This window comes from Tyto alba, unplaced genomic scaffold (assembly GCF_018691265.1).
Source record: "Tyto alba isolate M040663 unplaced genomic scaffold, T.alba_DEE_v4.0 Super-Scaffold_30, whole genome shotgun sequence".
Classification (NCBI taxonomy): domain Eukaryota; kingdom Metazoa; phylum Chordata; class Aves; order Strigiformes; family Tytonidae; genus Tyto; species Tyto alba.
The window spans coordinates 1,939,580-1,961,476 of NW_024881305.1; the positions used below are offsets into that span (position 1 = coordinate 1,939,580).

The 21,897-nt window shown below is 57.0% G+C and overlaps 2 protein-coding genes across 3 annotated transcripts; one reads left to right on the top strand and one right to left on the bottom strand.

The window, feature by feature from the left end:
• Positions 1-2,567: 2,567 nt before the first annotated feature.
• On the bottom strand, positions 2,568-13,832 carry PSMA5 (proteasome 20S subunit alpha 5). Its single transcript, XM_042800220.1, has 9 exons — positions 13,692-13,832; positions 12,628-12,694; positions 10,256-10,382; positions 9,195-9,262; positions 8,303-8,410; positions 8,150-8,208; positions 7,095-7,197; positions 5,831-5,917; positions 2,568-2,849 (listed from the first exon to the last, which is right to left on the bottom strand). The coding sequence occupies exons 1-9, from the start codon at positions 13,718-13,720 to the stop codon at positions 2,772-2,774; spliced, it is 726 nt and encodes a 241-aa protein (XP_042656154.1). The 5' UTR covers positions 13,721-13,832; the 3' UTR covers positions 2,568-2,771.
• Positions 13,833-14,467: 635 nt separating this feature from the next.
• SYPL2 (synaptophysin like 2) lies at positions 14,468-20,168 on the top strand. Of its 2 annotated transcripts, none has more exons than XM_042800218.1 (6): positions 14,468-14,631; positions 15,092-15,163; positions 16,643-16,767; positions 17,314-17,515; positions 17,612-17,797; positions 19,446-20,168. In XM_042800218.1, the coding sequence occupies exons 1-6, from the start codon at positions 14,581-14,583 to the stop codon at positions 19,572-19,574; spliced, it is 765 nt and encodes a 254-aa protein (XP_042656152.1). In that variant the 5' UTR covers positions 14,468-14,580; the 3' UTR covers positions 19,575-20,168. The 2 variants fall into 2 exon arrangements, with proteins under 2 accessions (XP_042656152.1, XP_042656153.1); XM_042800219.1 differs by having other exon boundaries at positions 19,503-20,168.
• The last annotated feature ends 1,729 nt before the right edge of the window (positions 20,169-21,897 follow it).

Here is a 21,897-nt window from a genome sequence, read left to right on the forward strand (position 1 = left end):
ACAAGCGGGCTGGAGCGCAGCCCTGCCCTCCCCGGGGAGCGTCAGTGCGGTAGATGAAGCAACAAACACCCCGGCAGCCGCTGCCCCCCCCCCCCCCCCCCCCCGAAGAGGGGAGGGCTCCCCACCCCCATGAAAGGTGCGTGTGTCCCCCCAGTTCAGGGCAGGGAAATGGTGAAGGGGACCAGGAGCTCCCTGCCCCAGCCCCTGGTGCCTTCAGCTTTGCAGAGGGGGGGTTAACTCACACACACTCAAGCTTAAGAGCCTGTACTCACCCTCCCAGCCCTCAACTTTTTAATTTGAAAAAGAGGAATTTTCATTTTACTGCTGGGTCATCCTTCTGCCTTCTCCTCCCTCCCTCCCCCTCCCCAAGACAACAATCTACAGCTTTGATGTGTGAAAGGCAGAAGGAAACCCAGTTCTGCAACAAACTGCCAGGGTGGCATCACTGGGCTAACCCCAGAAAGCGAGCAAAGGGGCAGGACTGAAACCCACGGATGGGTGGTGAGCACGCAGGGCTCCCTCACCCTCACCCCCTTGCAGGGAGCCTGGCGGCTGTCTGGAAAGAGCTCAGGCTTTTCACTTGCCAAGACAGATCAGATAAGGAACACAAAGGCTCGATTTTCACTTACAGGGGAGCCGCTCTCATGTGATGCTGCCACCAGCAACCCATGTGATGAGGGCAGGGCATAAAGGACCATTTTCTGCTGAGTGCCACATCGGGAAGAATTAGCTTTTTGTGTTTCCTAGGACACAAACAAACCTAAAAAGATCCCTGCCTCCCGGAACGGCAGGGTTTGTTGTGGGGCAGGGTGCTTCACAACGGCTGGGACGCCCGTCGGTCTCCTTCCCAAAGCAGAAGGGAACAGGACCGAGCTTTGAGGTGATATATAACTTTAAAGCACATTAAGGATAAAGGGTGTTTATATCCTACATACACACCAGCTGATAGCAGCCCCGGTTTCGCTTGTGGGGTGGTTTTACAAGGGTGACACTCGGGGCGGTGCCCTGGATATCATCCTGGCCTGCTGGATATTCAGGACAGGTGAGCTCCCATGCCAGAGCCATCCTCATCACTGCCTCAAAATCAGCTCAGGGATGAGGAGTGGCACAGAGAACGGATACGGCGCTCCAAAGCTGCGCAGGCAGAGCCAAAGTCAGGCTCGTTTCCCTGCATTTAGGCTATAAGGAAGGTCTCCCCCAAGGGTAAAGTCCATCAACTAATTATTTGTTATGTTTGCTCTTCCACCTGCAGGTATGGGGCGTTGTTGTATTCAACGCATACCACAACCTCGGGCATCGCCTAATGATCCAATTTGTTTCCTTTAGATTGTTAGGCAAAGAGTGGACACTCACAGCAGGAACTCCTGACAGGAGGGCACTTGGCTATTCTGAAAGCTGAGGCTATCCAAGGACTGATCTTCCAGCCACGAAGACCTGGCTTCCCTTCCTGCATCTGTCTGGCAACAGCGAGGAAGGAAAAAATTAATAGGATTGGCATTTTTCCTTCTGCAAAAGGTAAAGGCTGGCAGGTGCGAGATCAGCCGCGGTTTGCTGCGCCTGTTTGTCTTTGCCAAGCGATGAAACACCCACTGGAGACCAGCAGACAATCCCTAGTGCTGAACCGAGAGGAAAATTACTCACTTCAGTCAGATGTAATGCTGGAAACGTCCCCGCTTACCGGGGCGAACCCCACTCCCAGCAGCAGCACAGGCCACGTCTGTGTCTTCCACAGCAGACAACGTTGTTTTGTTCAGGGTGAAACTGTAACTTCTCAAAATAGGACAGAGCAACCTCCGCCGCCTGCCAACGCTCCCAGGGCAGCACAGAGCAAGTTACCAGGGGCCAGGGCAGAGCTGGCCTTCCAGCCCCTGAAGCTGCACTGACCATGGAGGCATCGTTTTGTAGGAAAATACTTTGCTAATCTCGGACCGATCGTCAATTCTCAGCTGCTATTTTGAAGACAAGGATAGAGGTGTCTGCTGGAGAACGAGAAACAAAAGCAGTAAGCCCTGCAAAGTGGATGAGCAGAAGTTTGCCAGCCAAGACGAGACTACTCTCAAAATTAAGTGGTCCCTGCACAATTTAACAGGTCAGGGGCTGTCCCATTAACTCCAGATCTACTCCCACTCGGTGGGCTCTGGTCTATCACAGTTGTTACTGGTATTTCCAGGCTCCCACTAAAAGGAAATGCAAACCCCAAGCCTGGTTATGGATTTTTTTCCCCTGGGAAGCAGTCAGAGCTCCAGGTAATCCCTTACAGACAAAAACCACTGGAGAAAGACAGGGGGAATACACCTAACAGGTATGAGCAGGACTGAAAATCTAATGTTTTCCAAGACTCAGGTGCAATTATACCTAGATCTCCCGATGCGATACCACCACGCTCTCCACGAGAGGGAGACTTGCTACTGCCACAGCCAGCCAGGACTGCAGCGCCGCAAACCCGGCAGGCACCGCTTCGCCCTGCGCCGACTGCAGCAGATCTTGCCCTCATCTGCCCCTGATTTTAGCTCTAAATGGTGTCCCCCCCCCCCCCGCCTCAGACCTCCGCAATGAGGAACCCTGGATAGAATAACAAAATGATTTATTCTCATTTCCTCTTACTGTAGAGATCAGTTATGTACAGAAACTGTAAAAAAACCTCAAGAGCCTTCTAAGAAGAGCAATTACAGATGCTGCTGGAACATAAAATCACAGGTACTGGAAGGAACCTAGAGTCAGTTCGCTTTGATCGGGGGGTGAATGAGCCTTTGAGGGAGTCTCCCTCCTTTTCAAATATCCTTGATGACCTCTTCAAGCTCCTCTTTTGTGTACATGTGGAACTTCATCCCGGGCTCCACTGTGGCAAGCTGAAAGAGAAGGAGCAAGGGGTTAAGTGTGCCTGCATATGTGAAGTGACAGCATGGGGCAGGGAACAGAGAGCAGCCGCAGCAGACAGAGCAGCTGTTCCTTCTCGGCTGCCTGATCTGCCAGCCCAGCAAGATCATTCCACCCCATAACATGCTCTTTGATTCCCTAAAATAGCTGCCTGCTGCAGAAATAGCTTTTAATTGACTCAGTCTCCTCATAGTAGCAGCAGCAGGGAACGTCTATTGGGAAGAGGCAGGCTCTGCTTCTGCTTGCTGGGGAAAAAGACCCCCTTAATACGAGTCCTTCATCAAGCATGCCTCAGAGAGGGGTGGTTCCTGCTGCAGTTCAGCGTGGCCATCAGCAGAAGCGCCTCTTCTGCTCCAGTAACCAAGCAAGGGTACAAATCCTGGCCTGTTACGTACCTTCAGAGGACCAAGATAGCAAAACACTCGAAAGGGGACTGAGGGTTAGCTCTGGGAAACTGAGCCAGAGGCAAACCTGCATTTTGCTCACCAAACACCAACAATAAGCAAGCCACGGTGCACCTTGCAGCTGCCTGGTGCCCTGTACAAGCGTGTCAAAGAAATCTCTTCTAAGGCAAAGCCCAAGGGATGAAGCTGGGGGACAACATACTCTGCCCTGCCCCTTTGCCAGGAGCAGAGGGAGGCAGCACCCAGGGCAGACAGCCGAGACATTTCACAGGGCCAGCACCAGAACAAGAGATACTTGAAGAATGACAGGACTGGAAGAGGAACGTAAGCGGGGCTTTCGTTCGTACCTAGCTCACAGCACGAGAGCCCAAGATACAGACAGCTGCCGCGGGAAGGCGAGGCAGAAAGCTGCAGGAGCTGGCTGGGATGCTCCAGACCTCACTCATAGGCACCCCGTGGCATCGGGCACGCATCTTCACTCTTAAGGGATCAAAGTGTTTGGTTGCAATAAGCTAAAGGAAAGGCGCAGAGGGTCCTGCCAAACCCCAGAGCTCTTCCTAGGCTTCTCTGCTTGCAAGGTCACCCATAAAACAGCATGAGATGGTAGGACACCCTTTTGGGGTAAAAGGAAGGTAGCCATAAGCCTTTTTTGAGGAAAAATGTCTCATTCAGCCCGAGAGCGCCTGGCAGCCCAGGTTTTAGCTGGGTCAGACACACTTGCAGATGCCACTTCAGGCACCTCAAATCACCTGTATGGGCACTGGCCTGACACTAGACCCGAACAGACTTGGCAACACACATATATACACCCTGAAACCCAAAACGAGTACTCAGAGACACCAACTACTCTGCTTTTCCATGTCTGCTCGAACTTGTGCCTCACCTCCTCCCTACAAACAAAAGCTTTACTCAACTATTCCCTTACAGGCTTCATGGGGAAGTAATTAATTTAAAAGCATAACATTGTTTAAGGCTCCTGACCTTCACTGCCGACGGATTTAACTCTTCCATGACCACACTTTGCTCCTCCTCCTTGCTGCTAGGTGGAAAATCCCACACCAGAGAGGGAAGCAGCTAGAATAAACAAACCAGAGCACCACATACTTCTACGAGGCTAGAAAGCAAAGCAGCCACTTCAGGTAGAAGATTTTCAGCCAGAAGGGTGACTTGAGTCAATAGAGACCTTTTAATCCTCAGCACATTCTTCTCATACTTAACCCTGATACGATTCCTCAACACGTTCAGAGCTTTGCCAAGCACAGTTAAGCCCTGTTAAACGGGGACATGGCATAAGGATACTGTACACGCTCCTCTGCCTCAATTTCTTTGCACTGTACTGCAGATCTTCCAGAAGAGATCTGAAGGTGATCAAGAGAGAACTGATCAGTGCGGGTTTGGAGAGCATCTGGGGAAGCAGATTTCAGCCAGCCAGCATCAATCCTGGACAGAGCATCTAAGTTTTCAGGGTGCTGTTGGCTCCTTCCCCACAAAGGAAGCCAGTTAGTCATGTCAGGAAGGGTCCCCAGCAGCAATATTTAATAAAAAAAAAATGGGGTGTATGCTTTTAGCCTGTTTGAAAAAGAGGGGTTCCCAGCACTCAGAGGAAAGGGAGAACAGCAGGAGGAGAGCAGCTCAGGAGTCGGAATGACATGATTTGAAAAGGTCTAGTGTCTCATAACCCGCCAGAAATAGAAGCAAACTCTATACGCCAGCCTTGCTCATCATTTATCCATTATCACTAACAAACTGGAAGGGTTTTTACCTTTGCTACCTAAAAAGGAGCATTACAAGTCTAACCAGCAGGCTTTAAGGGGACAGGCACCACTTCATTTGTGGGATTCTCCAAGAGCACTGCACGCTCAGGCCAGGCTGAGCTCTGCAAGCCCACAGGAAAAAGGCAGAGGTTAGAGGAGCACATTCGCTCCTGGAGGCTTCACCTCTTCGGTCCTCCTGTCCAACAGATTTTTGGCACTGACCCAAGACTGAATATAGCAAGTCCAGAAGCTGTATAATTTTCATTCCTTCTAATATTACAAGTACCAGGGAAAAAAAGAATGGCTAAATCCAGGGGAAGAAAAAGCGATCCGGCTGGCGCGGCAGGTTCCCGCTGGCTGACTCGGCCCGTGTAAGGTCAGCAGGGGCTCCCGCCCACGTCCAGCGCGCCCCGCGAGAATCCCTTCTGCCCACATGCACGGGTTAGCCAGGCTGCACCCCTCTAGAAGTCAAAAGAAGGCTTCAACCCTTCCCATGTGCCCCACACGACATGCTACGAGCAGTCTGGCAGCACAAGAATGCCTGCGGCCAGCCAGCCACCGGCTCGGGTAGCGCTGAACCGCGCCACCAACTCATTCCTTGCTCTAGAGGCAGAGGCAACCCTTCTCTCCAGAAAGCAAGCGGGCAGCTTCCTCACCTGGATGTTTAAAATACAAGAGGCTACACTAAAACACTCGCTGTGCAGGATCTGCACCGAGGAAGCAGAGACCACAGGCTTCTGCTCCACGCCAAAGCACCGCAAGCCGGTCACACGCTGCTAGCCGCGCCGCAGTTACCTCGATGTTGGTTGCATTCAGCTTCTCCTCCATAACTTGTTTCAGGATGACAAGGGATGATTTGATTGCTTCTTTCAGCGTCATTGACTGTAAAACAAATTACTTATTAATTGCTTTGCTGATGGTCAAGCAAGTACTTGCACGTTACCCCTCTGACTGCAGAAGCGTGCTGCTCTCCCTCCCGCTCTTCTCAAATCCTTTAAGCCGTCACTGGCAGCAAATTTAAAAGCTTATCAAGTTATCTATGGCATCAACAAGAGATCAAAGCGCAGTTCAGGCAGGAAAGTGACAATCGCAAGGATGGTGACTTTCTGCTTCTGTAAAACTTTGTACAAAGCTTAAGAACTGTTAATCTGGGCACGTAAACCTTACTGTCAGGGTTGGGACACGAGGGTCCATTTCTCTTCATCAGTTGCTATCTATCAAGCAGTTCCCTTCAACAAGCTCCAGTGGGAGCTCCAAAAAGCTGGACTCCCTCTTGGCAGAAACCTTCATGCTTTAATTATGTAAATCCCTGCATGAGAGGGAACTAGAGATAGAGGGCTGCACAACTTTCAAAGAGTGTTGATAGCTGCATTTGCAGTAACTCTGCACTCGAAAGATGGTTAACGAGCCATGGAGCCCACAATTTGGGCAATTCTGCTAGTGAACAAATTAAGTTATTGAGTCTTGGGCTGGAAGTCTTCACAGCAATCAACACCATCAATTACAGTGTTTGGTTTCTCACCACACAAAATGGGCAGCTCTTGGAGGGAAGAAGCTTTCTATTTAATAGCAAATAAGACCAGTACTCGCAGCACAAAAGCCATTAACTTCACTGGCTTAACAGAGCTGGTGAAATGAAGCCGCTTGCTTTAATTCCTTACACTCAGGCTGCATCCATACTGAGCCCTGATACCGACTGGCGGTGTTCGTATAGCAGTTCTTTTATTTATAGACTACTTCCTGACATGGTCTTAATTATCACCCGCTAGAAGCGGAGACCGGCATCTCAGACACCAGTCTCGTGTTCCAGCTGCAGCCGAGGGGGATGCTGCTGGTAGTAGTACTCCTCGTCGTAGAGATCCTCATCCAGCAGCTCAGCACTGACATCTAACCACGGCACCAGCTGCCAAGGGCCGAGTCCCACCCTGACAAGCTCACGCACCTCCTCTACGGCGCAAGAAGAGCCACAGATCACTCAGCGGGAAGGAAACGAGCAGATCCCTGTAGGTCGCGAGGTACCTCTAACTAGTGAGATGCCAACCCCAATCCAGCCTTTTACCTTATGGTAAACCTCTTGCAGAGAGCTCTGTGCGCCTTCCGAGGCGGAGCCGATAGCTCTGGCGTCGCACTGAACAAACGTCCCCGACGGGTCCATGTGGAACCTGCAGGAACACGGGTGAGAGCGCGAAGAGCCGCCGCACCCCAAGGGCTTTCCCACCAGACCCACAGAGCTCCCTGCACGGCTCGGAGCTGGGGAGGAACAAGGGCTCCCTCGGGAGCGACAGCCTGTCTGCCGAGGCAGGGCAGAGCTCGCAGCAGCCCCTCGCTGCATCCAGCCTCCCCCCTCATGCCCAGCGGCCTCGGGGGAACGCTGCGATTAGCGCGGCAGATCTCTCCTCCTGGCATGCAGAGGAGGAGACCGAGGTTTGAGGAGTTCCAGAGAGTCACCTGCAGACCCACACTGGGCTGGTAAGCTAGGTGAGCTACACAGTCTTGACACTGCCCTCCATACTCAGAGGAGAATAATTTTCCTTTTTATTCCCTGCTTCCCCCTGCCCCCCCCCCCTTTTTTTTTTTTTTAATAAAACCAGCAAGTTTTCACTACTGCTCCTGGGAGGAAGACTGTGGGGACACTTTATTGGGCTGGCTCTGCTGAGCCATTCCCACCTCCAGCAGAGGCTGAGTGTTTGAAGCACACAAGTTCATGTTACAAGCACTCCTCCACCTCCCCAAGGAATGTCACAGCAGGCTCCACGTATTATGTTACCGGTGGCTCTGCTAGTCCTTTAGGGAAAGGTAAGAATAAACTCGGGGCAAGGAAAGCTTTCACACCTCCCTCCTGCCCAGGAATCCACATTAAAAAAGCAAGGATTTGGTGAAGACACAGCGTTCTCTTCAACCTTAAGCAAGCCCCCCAGTGCTCAGGCTGCTGCAACCCATGCCTTGGAAGGAAGGGTTTAAAAGCATTAAACACATCAGGTACATAATGGGATAAACCCCAAGTGTTTGACTTAAGTAAAATCCCAGAACCAAGTGCTTAAAATGCACTGGGAAGTTTCAGGAGAAGCTTTGTCTCTTCCCAGAGCTGGCCTGAATTAAGAGAGCCAAACTTACAGCTGGGGTCCCTTCTCATCAACTCCTCCAAAAAGCAGCGCAACACCAAACGGGCGAGACTGCAACAGAAAGGAGATGACAATTTAGGCAAGGCCAAGTGCAAAGACAGAGGGGAGCCAACAGCACCTCCCCAGAGCAGCCCCAGCTCCGCACCATCGCCCCTGGGTCTGCATCCTCCTCCCCAAACTGCAGCGCCAGGTTGGACACGGCCTGCGTCACGCTCTCCACTGTCATGGTTTCATTGTAGGTGAACCAGTGATTCTGCAGAAAAAAAAAAAAAAAGATTCCAATTATCACCTTGTTCCCAAAAATACGACCAACCTAGATCGTTCACATGGCAGGATGGAGCAACACCCTGCATAGCCACAAAAATCAACTTCCCTCCAGCCCCTCCGGGCAGGCTGAGGGCACCCGGGGCACAGCCCGGTCAGCTGCAAGAGGGACGCACCAGGAAGACAGCAGCAAGTGCAGACCAAGCTGGGAAGTTTGTGTAGATATCCCCCTGAATCTTTGGGATACCTACGCCCCGAGATGCCAACAAATAAAATGTAAGGCTGGAGCACTTCATCCCAGTATCTGTTTCTGAAACAATGGGGTTACTCAGTTCTCCAGAGGGTAGTAGAGTGCTGACATTCAGGAAAACCTCACGGGAAAAGTCTTTACTACAGCACAGATTTGTACCTGGGATCTCCGAGTACCTGAGGCACTGAGTAAATTTAGGGGACAAAAAATATAACTAATAGAAACAGTCTTTTGTAAAAACAAAGTTAGACACACAGCCCCATACATTCACTGGAGCACATCTGCCAGTGTTAAAAGACCACTGGAGAACCTGCCATAAGATTCCCACCAAATATGCAATGCCAAAGAGGAAAAAAATACATGAGACTCCACCTTTTCTGCAAAAGTCCTGTGAGGGAAGCCACACTCCCCACAAGCCTCCCAGTCCACATCAGCTCCCTTGCTGTCACAACCTTCCCATGCCAGCGACTTCTGAAAGGCCCCCAAGCCTCCTGATGTTGTCTTGAGAAATGTCAAGTCTTACCTGAGTCTCCACTCTTGCTTTATCAATTAAAGTCTTTGCATCAGCTATTAAGCCACTCATGGCACACCCTGGAATCAGAGAGGGAAACCACAAGTCATTTCACTGACTATTTCTGATGCTCTCTTCCCCCCAGGCTGCCCAAAGCCCACAGAAGGCTGCAGGGTGGAGCAGGTCCCTGCGTGGGAGCGCACAGCAACACAGCATGCTGGAAAGGAAGGAGGACAGCAACAAAATGGATTTGCTTACGAGTGAGGATGGACACCCAGCTGAAGGGCAGGTACATAATCGAGTTCTCCCAGTCACACCTCCCATGTGCCCCAAACCATAACCAACCAGTTAAAGGAGCCACATTCGAGGCCTTCCAGGAGAAGCTAACCAACAGAAACACAACCTGTTTGGAAGGGGAATTCATTCATCCCCCATGTCACGGGGAGGGCTGGCTAACCCACAGCAGGGGGGGAAGATGCAGCAGGAGTCTCTGGGACAGATCCTGCTCCAGGAAGAGAGGGGCTGTATCACAAGCACATGGGAAGAGGAAATTAGACTCTTCAGGAACTCCTTCCACGGCCCACGTCACCAGCAAGATGGGTATTTTGGAGGTCTCTTGCTTTTCAAGGCGACATATTTGGTAATGAGCTCGTCACAGCCCCCCTCACGGTGCAGGAGGCTGCTGCGAGCAGGGGTACAGGCTAACATTAGTGCTCCGAGAGAAACTGGCCTTGAGTCAAGCCTTTTGCAGTAATTCCCTGCCCTCCCAGATCTAAATTTGGGATAAGCTTTCATGAGGGAGGTCACTGAAGCAAGGGGGTTGCTTCAGCTGCCTCTTCCTGCTCCTGTAACTATGTCCTGCTGGCCCAGAGCCTGGAAAACCAGTGACCAGGACCTGGTGTTCACTGGGAGGGATGACAGTCCCTGCTCAGCTCGGCAGAGCTGCCTGCAGGGAAGGTTAGCCCTGAAACGCCACTTCTGACCCTCCCAGGGGACAGTCTTAAATAAATATATCTCCAAAACTTGGGGGGTGCTCCCAGGGCTCTACCAGAGAGGCACTCCTTTCTCCTTACCTATGTGGGAATCAATTTCTACAATCTTCTCGATGCTGCTGGGTTCCATGAGCGGGGAGGTGATCCTCTTCTCCACGGCCAGGCAGACACCCTCCGAGGTCTGGATCCCGATGGCCGTGGAACCAAGCTGAAAACCACCACACCGTTACCACCACCGCACCCACCACAGGGTCGGGCCGCGACAGCGCGCATAAATATAAATGGTGCAATGTTAATTTTGACTTCTCTTATTCATAGGCATTTTGTTTTGGAGACAATCACATCGCCAACACAGAAACCCACCCGCAAGACTCTACAGCTTTGCACACCAAATTTTAAACGGCATGACTTGAACTTGGAAACTGGAAAGGTTAGAACCATGGTACTTCCCAGCTGATCAGTTCATAAGAACCCAGCAGGGCTGCTGCAAATCATTAATCTCTTCCCCGAGCAACATCAATTTTTACAGCTCAAAGCCTTGTGAATTTAAAAGGCCTTGCAAACCTTCCTTTGCAAGACAGAAATTAAAATTTAAAGCGCGAGAGGAGGATTTCACATAGCGGCCTTAATTCTGACTGCATCTGTACCTCTGGCTTGGGCATTTTTCTTTCCCTTAGCTCTTTTTCTCCCAAGTGTTCATGCATCCACAAAATTTACAATAGGAACAAGAGTATTTTGCACACACACACTGTTTTCCAGGCAGCAGTTAATCACCCACAGCTGAGACCGCAGCAAGTTTTACCCTGGTCTTGCCACCACAGTGTCACCAAAGCTGAGGGGGGGGGGGGGGTCAGATCTCAAGGACTCCTGACAGCCCCCACCTTGCTCCCACCAGCCCCAACCTTGCTCCCAGCACTCACAGCTTTTCCACGCTGGTGAATTTACTGGAATAATCATACAAGCTGCAGTGTGGAGATGCTGGCTCTGAACTTTAGCAGTAAGCTTCCCCAGGTAACTACACATATAACCACAGGCCTGGCAGAGGGGAATCTCCCCATTGCAGGCACTTGGTTTCAGACATTGCTCAACACTCCCATCTTTAAGCACGCAGTCTGCCACAGCTGCACACAACCCCCAAGGGAAGAAGGGACACCTGATGTCATTTCAAATGTATTTGTTAATGAAGCTACAGCACATGAAAAAAAAACTCCTCTTACACCCCTAACACACAGGCACCACACACAATGTGTTGCAAGAGCCGCCCGAGCTGCAGCAATTCCACCAGTAAGCTTATGGGCTGATCTGGAAAAAAGGGTGAAGCCAGAAGGTTTCCGTATGATTGCTGCTCTAGTAGATGGATTTGTAATTATAAAGTCAGCATGGTGACTGACATCCTCTTGAGAGTTCGTACTTCCCAGTGCCTTAATAAACATTATCACTTTTTGCCTCCTCATTTTGGTGCTTTAATGAGCTAAAGCAGTACAGGGAAAACAAAGCCAGCACCCTCCTTTTCCCCAGTCCAAACGCAGGCCTGCTCGGAGCTTCTTCACTTCATCACTTGACCAGTTTCCCCCAATTTTAAACTTATTCCCAGTCAACACCCACATCCTCAGAAACAAGAACATTTGTCAATTAAGAATAGTTAACGCCCCAGAAAGGCCAGTCAGCTCTGCAGGGGTAGTTTAGTTTGCTCATAACATTTACCTTCAGGTTTCAAAATTCACCTGAGCAAACGGTGACCTACTCCAAGCTGCAACAGCAGCGAGCTAAGAAAAGGAAAGATGACCTAGCAATATCGCCACTTGGGGATTTTTTTTAAGGGACTCTTGTCTTTATAAAGCCCATGGACCAGAAGAGAACACTGCATTTGATCAGAGAGGTGAAAAGAAAGCAGCTCTTAGACAAGTGTTTACAGATGTGAAGGGCAGCGCCAGCTTTGTAGGCACAGTCACAGTGTACAAGCCTTCAGGATCTCTTGCTTCAGTGTTAGCTTCTAGTAAGTCTGATTTGGGGATTAGCATCTTTGGATTGTGTTTGGTTTGGGGATAAACTGATTGGTAGGAGACAGGGAGGGGAACATGCCCCTGCATTGGGGAAATCAATGGCTTTGGATTCTCTACAACCCATACAAGAGCAGAGGTGCAGGAGGTTTGGCCAGACAGGAGGAATTGAACATTGGCACACAGCTCTCTTACTACAAACCGTAGGTGGAAGGTTGGCAAAGAGCTGCCGGAGCGCTCGCACGCAGGAGCGGCGCCTGGGGGGAGAGGCAGCAGCTCCCACTCCACACTGCGTACCGTCCCGGGAGGCAGCCAAACCCTGCCTCGCTGCAGCGCCAGGCCAGAGCCCCAAGGAGCAGGACCTGCCTGGTTTATTTCTGACCAAACCCAAGCTTTGGGTCTGGAAGCGCCCCAAAGGGTCACAGTTTGGCAACGAGATGGAGTTGACGATACCTTTATGGCCTCGATGGCATACTCCACTTGGAACAGCCTCCCCTCCGGAGAAAAAGTGTTCACACCCCTGCAAGAACAACACCAGAAACTGCATAAAGGGCAGGAAAGCAAAGGCTGAGAAGAAATGCCGTTCTTTATCCAAGAGCTGGGGATGGGTGACGCAGGAAGGGCAGCTGGAACACGTCACAGCTTCGCTGGAGCCCATCGCCCTCCCTGCAGACGCTCCCAGGGTCCGGATCGAGGATGCTTAACGGGGAAAGAGAACAAAAGCAACGCCAGCAGCTCCAGTTACCAGCCAGGAGGAGGTTTGTTTTCACGGCACACTTCACGCTGTGGATGCTGGAAACACTTCAGGCTCCAAACACTGTGTCTTCTCTCCATGCCAGGAGACAGCAGGATTTCATTTCCGCAGCGCAGACCCGTTCCTTTCCCGGGATACCCCACCATGTCCCCACACACCAGCCCAGCCTGACCTTCCCCGCTCCTCCCGGAGATGGCTCTGCCCCCCTCCGTCAGTCTCCTTGTGCCGGGGGCCAAGAGAAGCACTGTGCCCGGAGGACTTCGTACACAAAACCCTACAAGGGATTTATTAAAAGCCACCCGCTTTCAGGAAACACTCAGCAAAATAAACTGCAGCCTCATAACACACACACACACCCCTGGCCCCCAGGGACCCCGCACGCAGCCTCCCTTTGAACAGGGGGCCTTTAAACACGGGGAGCCCGCGGTGAAACAGAACATGCCACCCCTTCCCCTGTATTTAGCAGAACCGGGCTCTCCGAGACCCAAAGAAAATAAAAACAGGGGTCAGAGCGCGCCTCAAGAAGGGGACGGGCTCAAACCGCCACGGGCCCGGGCGGGACGACGAGTAGAGACTCAATAAGGCTGCGGCCTCTCCGCCGGCTCCTCAGCGCGGCCCCGCGGCGGCTGCAGGCGAGAGGAGCCGGCCGGGGCCACCGGGACGGGGCGGGCGGCGACCGGCCGCAGGCCCGTGACTCAGCCGCAGGCCGCGGACGGCGGGGAGGGCGCCGGCAAGGGGCAAACGGGGGGGTGTGAACACTCACCGGTCGTACTCGGAGCGTGTGAGGAACATGGCGGCGGCGAGGGGCGGCGGGGGGGGGGAACGGGCGGCGGAGGCGGGAGCGCGGCTCGGGCCTCGCCGGTTTCTTCTCCACCGCTTCCGGCCAACGGGCCCGCAGCGCGCAGGCGCCGCCCCGCCCCTCCGCCCCACTTCCCCCCGCGCCGCCTTCCCATTGGCCGGCACCGCATTCCATCTAGCCAATGAGAGGACGGGGAGGGCGGGCTCGGCGATGTGGGGAGGGGAGGAGCGGCCGCCGGCGGGGATTGGAGGAAGCGCAGGGGAGGGGCGGGGTCAGGGGCGAGGGGGCGTGGCCGGCCATGGGGGGCGGGGTCTAATCGAGGGGGAGGAGCCATGGCGCTAGAGGGGCGGGGCGGGGGCACCCCGCGGGCAGCGGGCGGGGTTTACCGGACCCGGGGTACCGGGGAGGGGCTGCCGGGGCGGGGGCACCGGGATGCCTCGGGGTACTCCGGGGCCGTGCCGGCTCCCGGTGCGGTGCCCAGAGCTCCCGTTACCGGCCCCGACGGGACTGAGGGCACAGCACTGGGACCCGGGTACCGACACGGCCCCGGGGGGCTCCGTCCCGTTCCGTGGGGGACTAACTGAGGGACGGACGAGCAGATGAACGGACGGACGGACACCCTGCGGCGGAGGCGGGGGGGGAGCTGCCCATCCCGCTGTGGGCTGGGCGGAGGGACCGGGGGCGGGGGGCTGTCCCGGGGGTGTCCGGGGGCGGACCGGGGGCCCTGCCGGGGGCGGGGCGGCGCTGCCCTCCCTCGGGGGGGGGCGGTGGGGTTCCCGGTGGCGGCTCTGACAGCGGAGCGGTCCCAGCGGGCGGCGGAGGCAGCACCGACCCCCCCCCCCCCGGCCCGGCCATGTCGGAGCCCGGCGCCCCCGCGGCCGGTGACAAAACGCCCAGGCTCCAGGTAGGGCTCCGGTGCCACCAACCCCCCCTCCCCGGTGCTCGAGGCGAGCTCCCGGTGCGGCCCCTCGGTGGCCCGGTGCGACCCCCGGTGCAGCCTGCGGTCTTCCCAGTGCAACCCCCACCGGTGCAGCCCCTTCGGTGTCTCGGTGCCACTCCCGGTGCAGCCCCTTGGGTATCGCGGTGCCACCCCCCGGTGCAGCCCGCGGTGTCCGGGTGCAGCCGTCCTGCGTGACCCCCGGTGCAGCTTCCCAGTGTCCCGGTGCAGCTCTCAGCTGTCCCGGTGCCGTGGCCGGTGCAGCGATCCCGTTCTCCGGTGCAGCTCTCCGCCCGGGGCAACTCCCGGTGCAGCCCAAGGGTCCCCCGGTGTAGCCACCCCAATCCCCCTGTTGCCGTTCCCCCGGGGAAGCCCCCCGCCCAGGGCAGCCCCCGGTGCCCCGGCTCCCGCCGCTCTCTCCCTGCAGGACCGTGTCCTGGGTGGGGTGCGCTGGGGCCGTCTCCTGGAGCCCCTGGGCTTCATCAAGGTGCTGGAATGGGTGAGTGTCCCCCCCCGCGGTGTGTGTCCTCCCATGCCCTACCCGATCCCAGCACCAGGACCACCCCCCCGGGCACAGCCCCTTCCCCAGCACCCCTGGGTGCTGGTCCCCTATGCCCCTTATCTGGCACTTTCCCCCCCACCCCCAGATTTGGGGTGCTTTCCTAAAGCCCCCCCCGGACGAGAGGATCCTGGAGCTCCCCCTGCCCCTCTGGAGCCTCCCCCACCCCAGTGGCCCTGAGCGTGGGGACCCCATCCTGGGGGGGAGTCTGGGGGCAGTGGGGTGCGGAGCCGCCTGGATTTGGGCTGTGTGGCCCCCCCAGTGACCTTGAGCAGGTGGCTTTGCCCGGCCATGCCAGAGGGGACAGTGACATTGGGATCCCACATCCCCGTCATTCCCACAGGCTCGGGGGGCATTGGGTGAGTGGGTGGGGAGAGGGGCTGGGGGGGGGTCATCAGGCCCCAGGAGGGGGGACCCCAGGGACGGGGGGAGCCAAGTGCCCGCAGCCCCGGCCCTGTCCCGGCCGTGCCATGAATGGCTCCGGGATTGTATTTCAGGGCGGCATTTCTGCGACACGGCCTCGTCATGGCCGGGGGGCTCCCAGATGGCCCCACGCCCCGGTGCCAGTGCTGGGGAAACTGAGGCACGGGGCAGGGGGGGTTGTTCAGCACCGGGGTGCGAGGTCAGACCCATTTGGGCATCTCCCACCCAGAGGGGCTGGGTCAAGGGAGCTTTTCCTCCGGTCCCGTGGCTCTTTGCTTTGGATAATCCCACCCGGGGAGGTGCTGGGCACCCACTGCCAGCGGGGCCGCCGTGCAGGATCAGGCCCTGCGTGCGCAGACACCCTGAAGCCAAAAGCGGGAGGAAAATCCCGGGGTGGCCACCAATGCTCCTGCTTCAACCCCCGGTGCCGCACGTGGGCCTGCCCATCCCCACGGCATCAGGCCTGGCCGCTCGGCTTTTCCCCCTTCACCCGGCCAGCCCCGGGAAGCCGTGAGCTCAGCCAGGATGAGTTGCCAGAAAAATATTTGGGAACGTTTTCCCAGCACCCTCCGCCGGAGCTGAGAGCAGCTCAGCGCCGGGGGGACGGGAAATGGCAGCGGGAGGGGGGACCGATGCCAGCAGGATGACCCTGGGGGTCCCACCGTAGGGATGCTCCCGGTTTGCTGGGGGGGTGCTCAGCACCCTGCCTAAAATGAAGGGCAGGGGTTGGCCTTCCTGCCCCCCCCACGAGCATCGTCCCCTGCTGCTGCCCCGTTTCGCCCTCGGCCGCAAACCCCGGTGCCGGCGGCGCTGGCGCACGAGGCCGACAGCTGCGGGGTGGCAGCTCGCCCTGCAGCGCCGCGGCCGCCGTGACTCAGCGCCAGGGGGTTGCAAACCCCTTGTGGGTGGATCCCACCCCAGGGTGCAGGGGTCCCTAGGGTCTTGAGCCCCCCCCCCCCCCTCCCTTCGCCTCAACCCGCTGCTTCTCTCCCATAGCTCTTCGCCATCTTCGCCTTCGGGGCCTGCGGCTCCTTCAGCGGCGAGACCGGCGCGACGGTGAAATGCAGCAGTGAAACCAAAGAGATGAGCGCCATTTCCGTCCAGTTCGGGTACCCCTTCAGGTGAGGGGGTGCCGAGCCTGGACATCCCCCCCCCCTCTCCGGCCCAGGAACCCACCCCAGCGCCCAGCATGGCTCCACAGTGAGCTGGGAGGAACGTGGGGTGCTGGGATGAGGTTAAACACCATCCCAGCTGCTGGGACCCCCATGGGACCACAGCCACGGCTGCTGTGGGGCAGGGAGGTGCCGTGGCTGGCTGGGGACCCTCTGCACCCCCAGCACCACGAGATATTCCCTGGCTCCGGTTCCCGACACCGTCCCCGGGGATCCTCCTTCATCAGGGAAGACCGGGGAGATCCTCATTAATCAGGGAACATGAGGATGGAGCCGGGCCAGCTGTGAGCCACGATTTTAACCCCTTCCCATGGTCACCGGCCCCATGCTGGGACATCAGGCTGTGACAAAGGGTCCAGGTTCTGCCTCGGCAGCGGGTCCGTGCCCTCCGTCCTCAGCGGCTCACCCCAGCGCGGTTATTTCGGGCTGGCAGAGCCATACCCCATCGGCCCCGCCGTTCCCGGGCCCCCTGCCATCCCCCTCCTGCCATCCCAGGTTATACCAGATCCCCTTCGAGATGCCGGACTGCAAGGAGGAGTCGAAGACCCAAACCCTGCACCTCGTCGGCGATTTCTCCGCTCCCGCCGAATTTTTTGTGACCCTGGGGGTCTTCTCCTTCCTCTATGCCATGGCGGCTCTGGTGCTTTACCTGCGCTTTCATTCCCTCTACGGCGAAAACAAGAGGCTCCCCTTCGCGGTAAGGCGGCTGCATCCCCGAGGAGGGGCGCGGGGACGGATCCTGCACCGCTGGGTGCCGGGGTCGGGGCTGAGCCCGGTGTCCCCATCCCGGCAGGATTTCTGTGTCACCGTCTGCTTCGCCTTCTTCTGGCTGGTGGCGGCGGCGGCGTGGGGCAAGGGGCTCACCGACGTCAAGGCGGCCACGCGGCCCGCCAGCCTCATCGCCGCCATGGGGGTCTGCCAGGAGGCGGTCTGCAACGCCGGCGCCACGCCGGCCATGGGGCTGGCCAACATCTCGGTGGTGAGAGCCGGGCGGCGGTGCACGGCGAGGCAGGCGGGGTGTAGGCACACGCGCGCGGACACGTTCACGCGTGGGTGGATGTCCAGGCACGCGCACGCGGGCACGGGTGTTTGTCTGTTTGCCTGGGGGAGAGGTTGACGGTGCTTCACGGAGAGCTCGGCGGCTCCCGGCCCTTCGTGGGGGCACGCGTGCCTGCACGCATGTGCCACGTATGTGCGCACGCGTGGGTGTACGCCCGCACACGCCTGCCAAACCCATGCACGTGGAGCGCGCATGCGCGTTCACCTGAGAATGCGCGTGGACACGCCGTGCACACACGTGGGAGCGCACGCCTGCCCGCTCACACATGCGAGCCCTCATGCCCGCACATGCATGCCGGATTCCCAAACTCAGCTGGGGGGGGGGGGCGGTGGAATCGTGCGCACACGCGCTCCACGGCCACGGTGCCAACTCCACCCTGGTCCCATGGGACACGGGACCCATCCTGCACCCCGCATGAGACCCCCCCCCGAGCCATAGGGGACCCCCACGCCAGGGTGGGCGGTGGTGACACAGCCCCTGGCATGGGCGCTTGGGGTGCATGGGGTGTGTGAGGTGTATGGGGTGCATGGGATACATGGGGTGCAGAGGGTGCATGGAGTGAATGAGGTGTATGAGGTGCATGGGGTACACAGGGTGCATGAGGCACACAGGGTGCATGAGGTGCAGTGGGTTGCATGAAACACACTGAAGCGCACGGGATGCATGGATTGCATGAGGTGCATGGAGTGCATGGGGCACACGGGGTGCACGGGGTGCACAAGGGTGCATGGGAAACACGGGGTGCATAGGTTGCATGACATACGTGGGGAGCATGAGGTGCACAGAGCGCACAGGGTGCACAGGGCGCATGGGGCACACAGGGTGCATAGATTGCACAGGGTGCATGGGGTGCACAGGGTGCATGGGACACACAGGGTGCATAGGTTGCACGGGGTGCATGGGGGGCACAGGGCACACAGGGTGCATAGGTTGCACGGGGTGCACGGGGCACACAGGGTGCATAGGTTGCATGGGGTGCACGGGGTGCATGGGGCACACAGGGTGCATAGGTTGCACGGGGCACACAGGGCACACAGGGTGCATAGGTTGCACGGGGTGCACAGTGTGCACGGCGCACACAGGGTGGTTGCACGGGATGCACGGGGCGCACAGGGTGCATAGGTTACACGGGGTGCATGGGGCACACAGGGTGCATAGGTTACACGGGGTGCACAGGGAGCATGGGGCACACAGGGTGCATAAATTGCACAAGGTGCATGGGGTGCACAAGGTGGTTGGGTTGCATGAAGCACACCGAGGCAAACAGGGTGCAGAGGGTGCATGAGGTGCATGGGGTGCACTAGGTGGTTGGGTTGCATGAAGCACACCGAGGCAAACAGGGTGCAGAGGGTGCATGAGGTGCATGGGGCGCACGGGGTGCATGCGTCGCACGCGTTGCACGAAGCACACCGAAGCACCCAGGGCGCACAGATTGCGTGGGGCGCGTTGGGCGCATGGGGTGTGCTCTGTGGCCAGAGCTCACCCATGGGTGCCCCCCCCCTCTCCCCCCGGATGGGGGTCTCTCCTCTCCTTCCCCCCTGCTCCCCCCCCCCCCCCCGCCCCCCAGCTCTTCGGCTTCATCAACTTCGTGCTGTGGGCCGGGAACTGCTGGTTCGTGCTGAAGGAGACAGCGTGGCAGGCGCAGGCTGCGCCCCGCGACAGCGCCTCCGAGCAGGGTGCCATCGACAAGCAGTAGCCACCCCGGGGGTCCCCCCCCCCCGCCCCGTCCCCCGGGACCCCGCGCCGGCCGCCGGCCCGGGGACGGGGTGCCGCTGGCCCTGGGGTGCGACCCGCGGGGTGGTATGGATGCTGGAGGGGGGAGGGATGCGTGACCCTGGGTGGGGGGGGGGGGCATTAACCGCTGCTGTATATAGGGGTCTGCACAACCCTGTGCTGTACAGGGGGGGGCTCTGTGCGTAACCCCGGGGTGTCCACGTCTGTACGGGGTGCATATAAAAGTCCTGGGTCCCAGCTCTATATTGGGGTGCGTAGAACCCCCGGTGTCTGGCTCTATATAGGGGGAATATACAACTCCTGGATGTCCTGCTCCGTATGAGGATATACATCACACCTGGGTGTCCGGCTCTCTATAGGGATATATATAAGTCCCAGGGGCTCAGTTCCATATAGGGGCTATATATAACTCCCAGGTGTTTTGCTCTGCATAGGGGTAACTCCTGGTGTCCTGCTCTCCATAATATATAGATGACATCCAATGTCCAAAGGAGGATATATAGGCCCTGGGTGCCCTGCTCTCTGTAGGGGATGTATATTAAAACCTGAATGTCTACCTCTGTATAGGTATATATATAACGCCTGGGGGCCCAGCTCTGTATAGGGACTGTATATAACCCTGGGTATCCAGCTCTCTAGAGGGTGTAATTAAACACTGGATACCTGCTGATGTATAGGGGCTATATACAACCCCTGGGTGTCCTGCTCTCTATAGGGGTAACCTCTGGGCGTCCTGCCCTGTATAAGGGCACAGATAACCCCCGCTGTCCAACTCTATAGAACTGGATGTCCAGTTCTGTATAGGGAAACATATAAGCCCTGGGTCCCCAGCTGGTTACGGGAATCATATATAAGCCCTGCCTGTCCAGCCGTGTGTCAGGGGTATATATAACCCTTGGGAGTCCAGCCCCATATAGGGATAACCCCAGGGTCCCCTGCCCCATATAGGGAGTACATATAGACCCTGGGTCCCCATTCCTGTATAGGCAATATATGTCACCCTTGGCTGTCCAGCCCTGTATAAGGTGAACCCCAGGTCCTCAGCCCTGTATAGGGGGTATATATAACTCCTGAGTCCCCAGCTCTATATAGGGCGTATATGTCACTCCTGGCCATTCAGCCTCATATAGGCACAACCCCAGGGTCCCCAGTCCCATATAGGCGGTATATGTAACCCTTAGGAATACAGTTTTGTATAGGGGTAACCCCTGGGTCCCCAGCTTTATGTAGGGGCTGTATATAACCCACGGATCTGCAGCCCTGTATAAGGGGTATATGTAACCCCTGGCTGTCCATCTCCGTACAGGGATAATCCAGGTTTACAGCCCTGTATAGGGGTTATATAGAACCTCTGGGTCTCTAGCTCTGTATAGGGGTTATATAGAACCTCTGGGTCCCCAGCCCTGCATAGTGGGTATATATCTTCCCTGGCTGTCCAGCCATGTATAGGGATAGCCTGAGCCCCCAGTCCTATATAGGGAGTATATGTCATCCCTGTGTCCCTAGCCCCATATAGGGATAACCCCTGGGTCCTCAGCCCTGTATAGGGGGTATATAGACCCCCGGGCCCAGCCCCATATAGGGGCTACATATAACCCCTGAGTCCGCAGTCCTATACAGGGAGTAGATTTCACCCCTGGGTCCCCAGCTCTGTGTAGGGTAACCTCGGGTCCCCAGACTTGCACAGGGGGTATGTATATCCCCTGGGTTCCCAGCTCTTTATAGAGTGTATATAGGGCCCCCGGGTCCCCAGCCGTGTATAGAGGTATATAGACTCCTGTGTCCCACCCCCATATAGGTGCTATATATAACCACCCCGAGTCCCCAGCCCTATATAGGGAGCACATGTCACCCCTTGGCCCCCAGCTCTTTATAGGGGGTATATAGGACCTCCGGGACCACAGCCCTGTATAGGGGTATATAGACCGCCGGGCCCAGCTCTGTATAGGAGCTATACATAACCCCCGAGTCCGCAGTCCTATACAGGGAGTAGATTTCACCCCTGGGTCCCCAGTCCTGTATAGGGACAACCTCCAGGTCCCCAGTTCTTTATAGGGGGTCTATAGGACCCCCGGGTCCCCAGCCCCGTATAGGGGCTGTACGCAACCTCCGGGTGCCCAGTCCCTATACAGGGATCCCACGTCATCCCGGGGTCCCCAGCCCCGCCCAGGGGGTGCTCAGGACCCCCCGGTCCCCAGCCCCGTCCAGCTCCCGGGGCGGGGCGGGCAGCGGGACTACACCTCCCGTGGTGCCCTGGGGCGGGCGGGCTCGGCGCATGCGCAGGA